Source organism: Micropterus dolomieu, linkage group LG03 (genome assembly GCF_021292245.1).
Source record: "Micropterus dolomieu isolate WLL.071019.BEF.003 ecotype Adirondacks linkage group LG03, ASM2129224v1, whole genome shotgun sequence".
In the NCBI taxonomy this organism is placed as follows: Eukaryota; Metazoa; Chordata; class Actinopteri; order Centrarchiformes; family Centrarchidae; genus Micropterus; species Micropterus dolomieu.
The window spans coordinates 11351603-11364052 of record NC_060152.1 but is presented as its reverse complement, the minus strand read 5'-3'; the positions used below and the strand labels follow the sequence as shown (position 1 = coordinate 11364052).

The 12450-nt window shown below is 44.6% G+C and overlaps 1 protein-coding gene across 4 annotated transcripts in view; it reads right to left on the bottom strand.

The window, feature by feature from the left end:
- The window catches only part of cadm4 (cell adhesion molecule 4), a 151628-nt gene extending 139742 nt beyond the window's left edge, over positions 1–11886 (bottom strand). For all 4 annotated transcript variants that reach the window (XM_046044906.1, XM_046044905.1, XM_046044907.1 and 1 more), the window contains exon 1: positions 11571–11886. In XM_046044906.1, the coding sequence (XP_045900862.1) occupies positions 11571–11643 (73 nt within the window). In that variant the 5' untranslated portion in view covers positions 11644–11886. The remainder of the gene's footprint in view (positions 1–11570) is intronic.
- Between the last annotated feature and the right edge of the window lie 564 nt (positions 11887–12450).

The following is a 12450-nucleotide window of genomic DNA, read 5'->3' as shown; positions in this document are numbered from 1 at the left end:
TATGCTGAGGACTGAAATGAAGGTGGGCTGTTATCATCTCCCCTGCCTTCCTCCATCCATCCCACCTCTCTGTCCTCTCAGTAGCAGGTCCATGTAATTTAGTTACAGCCACATCATTTTCGTGAGGGTCGGATGGCAGCATTTTGTTCCCTTACACCCCCTCCCCCCCTCCCTCCCTCTATCCATCCACTACCCCCGGCCATTCCCGGCACTTCACAACTGGATGAGCAAAGCGGCAGTGGCTACCTACCTGGCTCCGTGATTGACTGCAGTGCTGCTGAGTGAGCCTCACTGTATCTGTGCCGTGTTTATTGCTTCTTTCACCTTCGCCGTAATTGAGTCCCTTCCCCATGCGAAATATGCACCGTCAGACAGGCGGATGTGTGTGCGGAAGGAATCTGTGAGGGGTGTGTGTCTGTGTGGGAGCTGGGAGTTGACTGACAGGCTACATAACTCAATTCAACAATTCTGAGGAAACCTGATGGCTGTTTTCTGTGTGTGTGTGTGTGTGATTGAGTGTACACAAACCTGTGTGTGGCTATCTGACAGACAGTGTCAACTGTATATATGCGAAAGTATATGTGGGCTCTCTGGAATTTTATAGACGAGAACCTGGCATATCTCTAAAAGGAAAGTGTGTTTAGATGTGTGTATTGAAAGTACCCAAACTAATTAAAAATATATTTCTGCATACGTACATGCTTGCTTATTCACAATTTAGACTCAGGCTCAGGCTGAGCCAGTCAGGAGTGTGTTTGGCATGACAAAAACGCCAGGACAACGATGCATGTGTATGTGCCTGTATGTGTGAGCAGAATACTACTCAGCCTCTTTCAAACACTCACCTACACAAGAGTACACACAACTGTAAAATGACCAATGTTCCAAGAACAAGCAGAAGAGGTGAATTGTGATATATAATGGACAAGTGAAATAGATAAGTGCCACAGAGGTTAAAGAAGAGAGATGGAAAAGCTAAAGGAGGAATAAAAAGAGTGATGAAGAGAGTGTGTGTGTGTGTGTGTGTGTGTGTGTGACTGAGTGATGGCCTGATCAAAAGAGACTGGTAGGAAGTAGATGGGGGGAATTAAATATGAAGGAGCTAAACTCTGCTTTGCTGTAAATAATAGGAACACAAAGTTATGCAAAGGCTTCAGGAGAAATATAAGGAGTGAGTGGGGTGCTGAAACAAGGAGAGAAGATGTAGGGTTAGTTAAAAACATTCATGGGAGCAAGAGAAGGTGGGTGGGAAATGAATGGAGATGGTTGGAGGGACTGCATGGTCTCTGAAGTGCACGTACGGTGAGAATAAGCCTCCACCTCCAGAATATTGCAGTGCAGCATATAAGTAAAATGCACAGTTCAGCAAGCCCAGAGCAAGATAGATGGGGAGGGAAGGTAAATCTGGAGGTATGTGGTAGAAAGAAAAAAAGGCAATTGACTATAAAAAGAAAACAAAGTTAAAAGAAAAGAAAAGGATGTGGAAGTTATTCTGAGAAACAAGAACAACAGCAGGAGAAGAGGCATGTAGAAAATAAAAATAATACTGTAAATGAATCGATGCGGCGTTCATAAAAGGAAGGAGAGACTGAGAAAAATAAAGAGTCAGACAGAGGGAAAAAACATTTTGTCTATGCAAATGCGAAGGGGAAAGCAGAAGCACATGCGTTCAAGCTGGCCACCTGGGCCCTGTCAATCCTCCCTCTCTCCTTTTCTCTTCCTCTCACTGTCTACCTCTCCACACCTGGCCACGGCACTCCTATTGCCTGCGGCTACAGTACAAGAGGTAGATAGGAAGAGGAGGCGGGAAGGGGGTGCAAGCAGCAGGGAGGCAGGAGAGACTGTCCATCAGCAAGCGATCCTGGCAATGGAAAAAAAAAAAAACCTTCCCCTTCACCAAAATCTGTCTTTCCAACTATCACGGAGTCTCCCGCTCATTGCAAAGCCTCAGTAACATATAGCAAGTAGAGGGTGTGCATGGGCATTTAAGTACCAACAATGTTAGACATAGAAAGACAGGCACACAGGGAGGGGTAGGAGGGATAAAAAAGCTTTTGAGTGATCATGGTGAGCACAAACAAAAAGACACTAAGTCACTGCTGGGGCCCTTGAACTCACTTCACACTGCAGTAGAATTGGGAGTGAGGGATCAGAGAGGAGAGAGGGGTTGAGGGAGAGAAAGACAGATGGGGGGGGGGGGAGAACTAGGCATAGAAAAGGCAGGGAGAGGAAAACCAGTGTAGCGATCAAGAGTGAAAACAGGTTTTGTTTGAGAACAAAAGGTAGGAAAAGGGTTGCTACATGGATGAAAAAAAAGCTGAAAACACTGTCTATGTGCATTTGTGAATATGTTTGTACTTACACAACACAATCACCAGGTGTGTCCCTCTATTTGTATACGCGATCCTGGGGAAGCTCATACTAAAGGATGCCAGAGACGGAACATGGCATTTAGAGAGAGAGAGAGAGAGAGAGAGAGAGAGAGAGAGAGAGAGAGAGAGAGAGAGAAGAGAGAGAGAGAGAGAGAGAGAGAGAGAGAGAGAGAGAGCGCGCATCGGGACACGCTGCAGTAAATAAGTTTGGAAAGGTCTCTACAGTCTCCCGAGTGCAGTGTAATATTTGTGTTCCTGCATATGTAAATTTGTGTATGCATGTGTGTTTGTATGCACGTAAGCAACTTGCCTGTCTGCTTTGCTGCAGATTTGTGCACACTTCTGTAAAACAACCAGAGATTTAGACATCAGTAATCATTTGAGATCAACCTGCTTTTTAATTACCTGTGGTTTATGTTTGTTTTAAATTTTCCCCATAAGCTCATAATTCACTTTCCCTATAGCACAACTCAAATCCATCTCTAAATACGCATCAGTTATAATTGCATGTACAAGTAGTACAGTGTAGTCACAAAACTAAATTTGAACCCCTTACCAGTGCCGTCATGCATCATCTGTGGCAAATTTATTAGTGAGACTAATAATAAAGGAAGTCAGCATAATTAAGTATAATCTTGGTACCTCTATGTTATTTTAGTACTTGCACTATGCACGACACATAGTGTTGTCTAGGAGCAAGAAGTGAGCTGTTTCCTAATTTCATTTTTTTGCATGTGAATCCTTCAAAGCTGAAGAAACTTGCAAGCAGTAAAACATATCCAAGAAAGTTGTCCAAAATGTCAAATTATGCTTTGTCTGCGTTTGGCAATATTACAGATACAGACACATTAACCAGATATGGGAAACTTCTCTTCTGCTATTTCAGTTGATCAGATCTTGACGTTGAGAAATTAGCTTTGTCATTTTTGCAGGCTCATACCTTCTTCCATCAGATTGTTGAGGCTTCATCTTTGTTGGCAACCTCAATTTCCTGCCTTACAAAGCGTACATCAAAGAGTTTTTGCTTCATAGTGACTTGACATGACTACAGATTTTCATGTAAGTTTACACTGATGTTATGCAAGACTCAGAGTGATGCCTAGCACTAGTTATCATTGTCAATTGTCATTTTGTGTTTTTCTAACATTAAAATAAAGATACATGTTATTCATTCAACATGTTTATTTTATATTGTAAATTTTAATGATGGGAAAGCACATTTTTAAATAATAACATCATGTATTATGGGTCATGTTCAGGATCAGATAAACAGCAAACTGTATCCCAAAGGATACTAAAAGACAATACCCATCCCAGCCACAGCCTGTCCACCCTGCTGCGTCTGGCAAGCGATCGAGAAGTATTCGCCACCAGACTACTGAGCAGCTTCTTTCCTCAGGCTGTGAGACTCCTCAAATCATCCTCTGCTCTCCACCTTAAATAATAGTTTTCTGTTTTGTTTTTGTTTTTATGTGTTGCATGAAGGGACTACTGCTCACATTTCATTGTACAAACCTTTGTTGCATTAAGATAAATATTATGAACCTTGAACCTTGGTGACTAAAATAGCAGGAGTTACTGTGATAAAGGGGAGGACAGATGGCAGCCATCTTGGCCCTTGGGAAGAGAAAAAATAATCAAGAATGAAAGCACATTCCCCCACAGCTTTATTTTATTAGTTTCTCTAGCAATAAAGTATTGCAGTTACTGTATATGCAGTCAAGAGGCGACAGCGTCATGCTGTGTGTACTGTGCGGCTCTCCAGACTGTAGGATCTATATTGCAGACACAAAAACCACTTGCTGTCCATGGCTAGAGTCCACAAAAGCTAAAAATGAAAGCTAAAAAAAACTTTGGTACCGACCATAGAACCCCACTGGCCTCTGCAAGCTGCTTTACAGCTCAGTTAACCAGTATGGCTCAGCGGGTGGCAGTTGCTATGAACCACCGTTTCTCCGCAACTGCGCCCAATGCCCAAGGCCTGTGTCAAACTCATTCAGTATCACAGACTGTATAGCTGTTCCACTCCTCTACTGCAATGGCCAGAAAGTGGAGACACAGTCCTTCTGCAGTCCATGATCTGCTAGTGCAGTTTGGGGGGGGGGGGGGGGGGGGGGGTGTACCTGTTAATGGCCATAAGGTGAAACAGCAGTTGTGCACTTAAATGCCCCTTCAGCCGCTCAAGAGAAAATGAATCCTGGGAGAGAATCAGCCAGAGCTTTCCTCAAGGTCATTGGTGCTTGGCCACTTTTTAAGTGGCCTTGCCAACTGTAACAATCTCTGCAGAAACAATCGCAGCACCAATCCAATTTGGCCCGGCTTCTTTTCTTCTCTCTTTACTTCAGTGCAGACGGCTGCATAGCTTCACTTTTGTTTTGCCCTGCTGAGAGCAGAGCATGAATTGATGACCTTATGAATCTCAAAAGAGCCCAGCAAATCATTGCGGTAAATCTCACCCCAGCACATTAAGCATGACCGCAGGCTTATTCCCCTCAATTTTTTTCCTTCTTTCTTTGTCCATCTCTCGCTCTCATTCTATTCTTCCTACAAGCGCTTGGGGTCTTTGTGAGCGGCCAACTTTTCAAGGATTGTTTTCATGTGCTGCTATCTAATTGGCTATAATTAATGGCTGTTTATGGTTTGCTAATTAAGTGGATCAAAGCTTACTACTCCTGACATTGAAGCTCTTGTCTTAGGCCTGAGAAAGAGATACAGAGAAGAATAGACAAGAGACAAGCGGCAGAGAGTGTCAGGGAAGTATCGGGAAAGCTGCAGTAGATTTTTTTTTCAGTAGCTGTGTCAACAATCACTTGGCATCTGTCCAGAATGGAGCAATCTGAGTTTGACCTATTGGCAGCTCCTATTATCACTGGTCTTTCACTGATTGCTAGCATTTGATTTTTAAAGAGCGTCCAACAAACCAGAATGTGCGGTTTTCTGTAACATTTGCAAAGATAATCTGTGATAATATTTTCCTACTAAATACTTTAAACATTCAATAATATGTTTTAATAAGGTCTTGTTACACTTTAATAAAAAACAGGAAAAACCTTCCCGACGTTTCTGAAACCACAGCAACTGACACTACTACTTTATCTATGCCAGATATGGTCATAGCTCAAGTGAATTTGCCACTCGTGAGAGAGACATGTTGAGAGTTCTCTAAGATAGAAACCTCTTCAGCATTGTTGTGTCCGCCTTCTGAAAATCTTCACCTGATTTCCCAGTAGATAGTGCAGTGCTTTGACTGGCAATTTTCAGCATCTGACAATCTTATCAAAGCAAACCTATTAATGGCAATGATACGAAGAAGGATTCTAAATGGCAAACAGATGAATAGCCCTGTGCGTGTGTGGGTGTTTAATTCTCCAAGCCGAAGAACCATGTAGCTTTTCTGGAAGTGGGAGGACTGCCTATGAGCTGCTGGGAAACTATTTCAATACTTGTATGTGTGTGTGTGTGTGTGTACTGTGACCTCATCGATCATGACACCTTGTCTCTCTGGTGTGGTCACCTACACAGTGCTTGCCCCTCTCTCCGTCTTTATCTCTGTGTATCACCATCCATCTCTCTGTCTCCCCTCCTCCTCCTCATCCCCATCCTCTTCTTACACTAGTACCCTGCACTTTTCTGCTTTGGTCCCACCTTCTTAATCTCACCCTTCCCTCCTTCCTCACCTTTTTGTGTCTTCTAAATCCGTCATTCAGCGCAGCAGGGGTTGCTCTCTCTCCCTCGCCTTTTTTTTAAATTTTGTTTTACACCCATCCATTCTGCAAATCCTGCAATCATTCACTTGTTTGTTGGACTCCTCTCTGTCTTTCTTCTCTCCTCCACTCCTCCCTGCTTCACTGGTCTATGACACATGCCCCTAGTGCTTTCCCTCCCCACACCTCTCTTCCTTCACAGTTTTATATACTGTGCAGTGAACCATCTATCCCTCTTTCTTTCACCCTCCCTCTCTGACCCCATCAGTCCCTCTGTGCCCCGGCTAAGCCTGGTCACTCTTCATTGGCTAGCTTCTACTGGACACACACACCTCCCAAGGGTAAAGGGAAATGGGGACTTGTTGGCAACATTCGTGCCCAGCATTGACAGTTTCACCTGGGTTTCAGTCCTTTACTGCTCCTCCTTACCCCTGGACAAGCACCTCATTACCAGCCATTCTCCCCTCTTCTTGTCTCTACACCAAGTCTTCCAGATGAGATGTGCATTCACCTCCACACTGGCAGAGCACACCGTTTCCAGCTCTTCAATTTTAGGCACTTGCCCTTTTCAGCTCAATCAGCCTCTCTCATCCAATCACGGCTGGTAAGGGCTTTGTCGCAGCGCCTGAGTGGGGATAATCACCTTGGTTACTGGTGTTACCGGAGGCCGTTGTCTGGCCAAGTTAGCGTGGCGCCCTGCAGGAGCTGCGGAGACAGGTGTCACAGCACCGAGGGAGGGTGTTAAACAAGCCCTGGGCCAAGCAGGAGGTATAAACGTTTACTCTTAGTCATGGTAACTGTGTCACCAATAGCGAGGAATGCTCACCCCATGGCATTAGTGTTTCAATGTTGTTTCAGACTCAGGATCCCTTTTCTCTCCCTCCACCTCTGTTACCCGAATGCAATTCAACTTTGACTGGCTTAAAACACCAAGTACACCTTGTAACCCAGTGGAAAGAATACATAACAACTGCCTTTGTGTGTAATGCCAAGAAGCAGTGCGGAGGGAATCGCTGTTTACTGATTTCACACTCCCATGGCAAAGACAAATATACAGCGAGAGGGGTCAGCGACTGGAGAAAAGCTGCTGGCTCAGGGGACATCAGGTCACACTATGGAAAGCTGCACCCGAGGAGGGCGTTTCGCTTTTATACTGAGCCAATCAAATTGGATGAAGCAGGATTGATTGGCAGGCTTCGGATGCCAGCAAATGGAGGAGACGTCCTTGGCATCCTACTCAGCATTAAAAAACTTCAGCAGCAAAGTTGGTGAAATGCCAGTTGTTCTCAGAGAGCGACACGTAAGGACGACATAGATCACCATTATGATAATCACGCACTGCACTGTCTGGGGAATAGTAATGGGAAGGAGATGAGGTGGCAGCCATAAAGAGTGTTTCTACATTAGCGCTGGCCTTATTAGATTGACAGAAAGTTTCACTAATGGACAATTAAACAAATGGTCAAATGAGATATAAGCCTTCAATTACCAATTGGTGTCTTTGTGTGCCCCTTTCAATCATTGTGCCTCATGTATTCTGTTTATACATGAAGCTCTCCATGAAACACAGACCGAAGCACGGTGCTGTAAACAGGATGTGAAAAGGGATATGAGACGGCCATGTCATATGATGAGTCCTTGCAGTGGAAACAAAATGTCTTGTCATGTCTTATTTCCCTTTCCTTCTATTGAAGTTGATGTGAAAATAAAATCCTCTGTGGACCTAGTCTATAATGCTGGAGGGGGTTCTTAAGATGCAATCATTGTGTGAAACAACAGCAGCTCAAAAACAGGAGTTGTGGATCGCATTGAAGACTGGGGGGCAGATTAGGAGATAATTACTGTAAAATACATCACCTGCACTAAACGGTGAGACTAGGAACTTCTTCTGCTTCTGAGTAATGGACCCATAAAAGCCCAGGGGAGAATAAAAACAGCCCACACAAGCTCTGTAACTCTTTCAGTCATGACTTTCCCAAAATGTGACACAGTCCAATTTGTTTATGGAGCTTATGCCATGGCAGTTGCTCCGCTGAGATAGTGGGCCACCCTGTCAGGACCCTTTAAGACCGCATCAGATGATCAAACAGGGCCGTGCACGACAGCAGTATAGGCAGCGTATTTTTAAAATAAGGCTCATTTCAGCTTCTCTTGTGCTGATAGGCATGCCAGCACTGTCTGCCAAATCCAGGTTGTCCAATTATTTAGACCTAAAAAAGACAGGGAATCACAGGAAAAAACACAACGCAACACTGAAATCTGATCTGAAATCTGGCCTCACATTTACATTGTGAACCAGCAGATGGCAGGGCAGAGAGCAAGGAAGAGAGGTCTCGCTCTTTTTAATTAAATTGTCGACAAGTTTATTTTATTTTGGAGGTGAATTATCCTCCAAGGTTTGGATCAAAGGATAAACCTTGGCTTACGGTGAAGACTTTTTCAGCGCATTAGGGAACAAATAAATACGGTGAAAATGCAAGCCCAGCGCAATGTGGAAGAAAGTAAAAAGACAATCTTACCTCTGGCATGATGCAAACTGGGTCTGACAAGCATCAAAAACTACAATTGTGCTTAGACAAACTCTTACATTAGCAGTCCTATTCTTATGTTCAAAAGAAACTCTAATGTACTACGTTAGCTTTTTAGAGTTGTGTTAAAGTTGTGTGTGTGTGTGTGTGTGTGTGTGTGTACACGTGTGTGTTTCAGCACCAATGCTTTTGCTCATGTGCATCCATATTTTTTTGGTTATTGTGTGTACAGCATTTCCCCTGATGTTTGTGTTTGTACGCCAGACCTCCCTTCTGTGACTCACAATGACATTGATTTATGCGTGGCCTCTGTGTATAGGTACTAGTTTGTGTGTGTGTGTGTGTGTGTGTGTGTGTGTGTGTGTGTGTGTGTGTGTGTGTGTGTGTGTGTGTGTGTGTGTGTGTGTGTGTGTGTGTGTGTGTGTGTGTGTGTGTGTGTTGTGCTTGCACACATACCAGCTATAATTGGTATTCAAATCTCTTCCCACAAGTACGTCCAACTGCTGCCATTTTTCAACCGCCGGAGCCCCAGCCAAGGTCCAAACAGCATGATGGGGAACAAGCTCAAACGGATGGCTCTCATTGCACACATTCAAATAAACAAATGGCGGTGATTTAATGCACGCAGCAATGAGGCAGGTGGTAATGGAGGCATAGGAGAGGAATGGGGAGGAGGTGGAAGAATGGAAACGATGGAGGGGCGCGTTGTTAGCGATTAAGGATGGGAAAACAGCAGAGGTGGAGTTAGCAGCATTTGTTACTGTACGTAGGGTGTAAGTTTGGCCCCCAGCTGCTGTGGACCAGCCACCCCCACAAAGTCATGCACTCAGCGCATAAACACACAGCGCTGACTGTGTGCATGTGTGTCCCTCGGGCCTTCCCGTCAGACACACTGTGAAGTCTTTCTGCCTTTCTTCTCCCACTCTTCTTCTCTCACTCGCTCTTTTCTGCCTTTCTTGCTCTCTCCATCTTTCCCCCCATCACTCTGTCTCTCCTCCATTCTTCAAAGTAGGGCCAAGTCTCCCAGGCTCACCATCTTCACAGCACCCTCTCAATCCATCTGTCCACTCATCCGTCTACACGTCCAATCAATCTGCCCATCTCTATCATGGCATATTAACAAACGTCAAACCCCATCCCCTCCCACCTTTTTCCTTTCTTCTAGATTAGTTTTGCCCCATTTTCTCTGTGGAGGAAAATGACCAAGACATGAAGACAGAAATACATTTTTTTTTTACACATACACAGTAGATTGCATATGTGCAGTGTGTTCACAAACAGACCATTTTTACACTTCTTTCCCCTCCTTCCTCCATCCACCCCCTGCCCATAACACCCCTCCACCCCCAGCTCCCTGTCTCTCCAGGCCCCTGTCAGTGGCTAGATTAATGACCGTGATCAGCGAGCAGCCCCCAGCAGAGGTTGCCTGCAGCTCGTTCAAAACGCGGCACTGTAAGCAGCACACACGCGCATGCACACAGACATAAAGCACATTTACATGCAACGCACATGTATTAATAAATAGGCGCCTAGACACACACAAACACACACACACACACGCACACCACTTACACAGTACTCCAGTTAGACTGACACAAACGTCTACATGCTTGTGCATGTAAATCAACCCTCTACAGGAGCAGACATAAATAGATACACATTCAACAGAAGAAATCAATACACAGGCCATGGTGAGGTTGGTATCAGCGCAGCCACGAGAATGGCTATGGAGCAATGTAGCACTCCCTATATAAAGGAGACATCATCACAACAGCACAGGTCTGACTGTGACAATATCCGACCTAGAACTTAACCCTTTCACTGCCTCGAGACAACTTAAACAAAGCCCTATAAAACACAACAGCCACAGGACACGGTTCAGTGAAGCAACATCTTCCTGGTCATCAGTCCCATTCAGTCTGAATCACTGAGGCTTTCAGTGGAAGGTTTGTTATGAGTCTGTATTTTACCACATCCAAGCAGATGGCACAGAATACCATGAGGCTGAAGTTGCTCGGAGTCATGACTGAGTCCTAAATCCCTATTTTTGCAGCAGACTTGTGATAGGTAGTGACCACGAAATATGGTGTACTTATGAGGGAGCGATGCAGGACTATCCCAGACTGAGCAGTGCCAGTGGGGAGACTAATAGCAACAAAGGCACTGCAGGTGTCATTACAAAGCTTTATAATATATATAAGTTAGGTGTTATTGTATCTGATAAGGTGATGTCTCAGAGGTCCTTTCACTCCTTCACACTATTGCAGAATATATAAAAGCAGTGACAAACCCCACTGCTGGGTCTGGTGTGTGACACACGTCTGGTCCACTGCGGGCATTTGTTATGAGCTCTCATGTGGCTGTCAGAATATTCAATCAGAGCTCTCTACATGCTTGGCTGTATACGCACTGGGCTGCATATGCCTCCAGGGACTCCAGCCCCATTTCACACAGCAGCTATGATACAATAAATCCCAATCACGGTCTGTCCAGAGAAAACGGTCAAAATGCTGTGACGCACAAGTCAACAGAGCACGGAAATAATTCATAAAATGTTTCTACTTGGGCAAAAAGTGACAGCGAGCCTGCGCCTTTCACTTTTGTTTTTCATCTTGTGGTATTTCAGGGTCTTTCCAGCTTTGAGAAGTGGACAACAGAATGACTCATACCAAAATAGAAATACGGATGTTGCCCAAACGGCTTTAATTCTGATTACCCAGCGGCAAATATTAACAGTGGCCCGCAGGATGGCTGTTAACAAGAATATCTGCACGTGTTTTTGTCCCGCGGTGAGCTCCTCCTTCCATTTTCCCAAGTCTGAAAAGACCGGGTGCATTTTTAAGCGTTATTCAGCTTCTTCTTAGAGGACTTAGGCAAACTTGCAGTGGAAAAGCCTCACCACATCGAGACGGCTTAACACTCTTCTCAATTCATCACACTCATTCACTCTCTCGGTCGAGCCTTACCAGTGCGCACCAAGCAGGCTACTGTGATGATGGTGAGAGGGACGCAGTAGTTCCACACGGTCGCGAAAGCCATGGCTGTCGCTGATATTCCCCCCGTGATCTCTTCCTTCAGTATTCCTCTTCCTTGATGAAATCAGAGTGACATGAACCCGCAGGTTCACTGACAGCGCCTTCAGCGTCTGTAAACGTGTGCGTGTGAATGCGCGCGCGTACGACTTGTGCGCGAACGAGTGTGTATTTTACCAAGCCCTCAGTGCGTAGCAGGTATTCACATAGTAATGCTCCCTCTCATACACACCCACTTTCTCTCGCTCTGAGTGCCTGAATGTGATGGCTAAGCCAGTTTTTCTTGGTTACTTTACATTGTAAATATGTTTAAAAGCTTGACAGTAGGGCGGGCCAGTGCGGGTTTCTGACCAATTGTAGAGAGCAGGAGCAGGTGGAGGGGTGTGCGGATGAGAAAGAGGGGTTGGGCTTTAAAAAGAAACAGGGTATACAGGAGGAGATCAGCGGAGGGAAGACGGGCTGCACATTCGAATTAATTGAAATCAATTCGCTCTAAATGTGATTGATAACCAACATTAATTATTCCGACGCAAATAACCAATTTGTTTCAAATTCAGTTCCAGGGACCGACAACGATGTGTGACACAATGATTAAAATGACGAAAAATGAAACAGATGTTTATTGTTTGAAGAGACAATGCTGTTGCAATCATATTTTTCTAAAGTCAGTTGTACAAAAAGACACATTATAAGACTGACGTGGTGGCAAAAATAATTATTTATCATTATAAGATGTGTTTATCTAGATTATTTGGCGACTAAAACTGGAGGAAAGGTATTGACTCACTGCCAAATCAGAACATGTGCGTTAGGT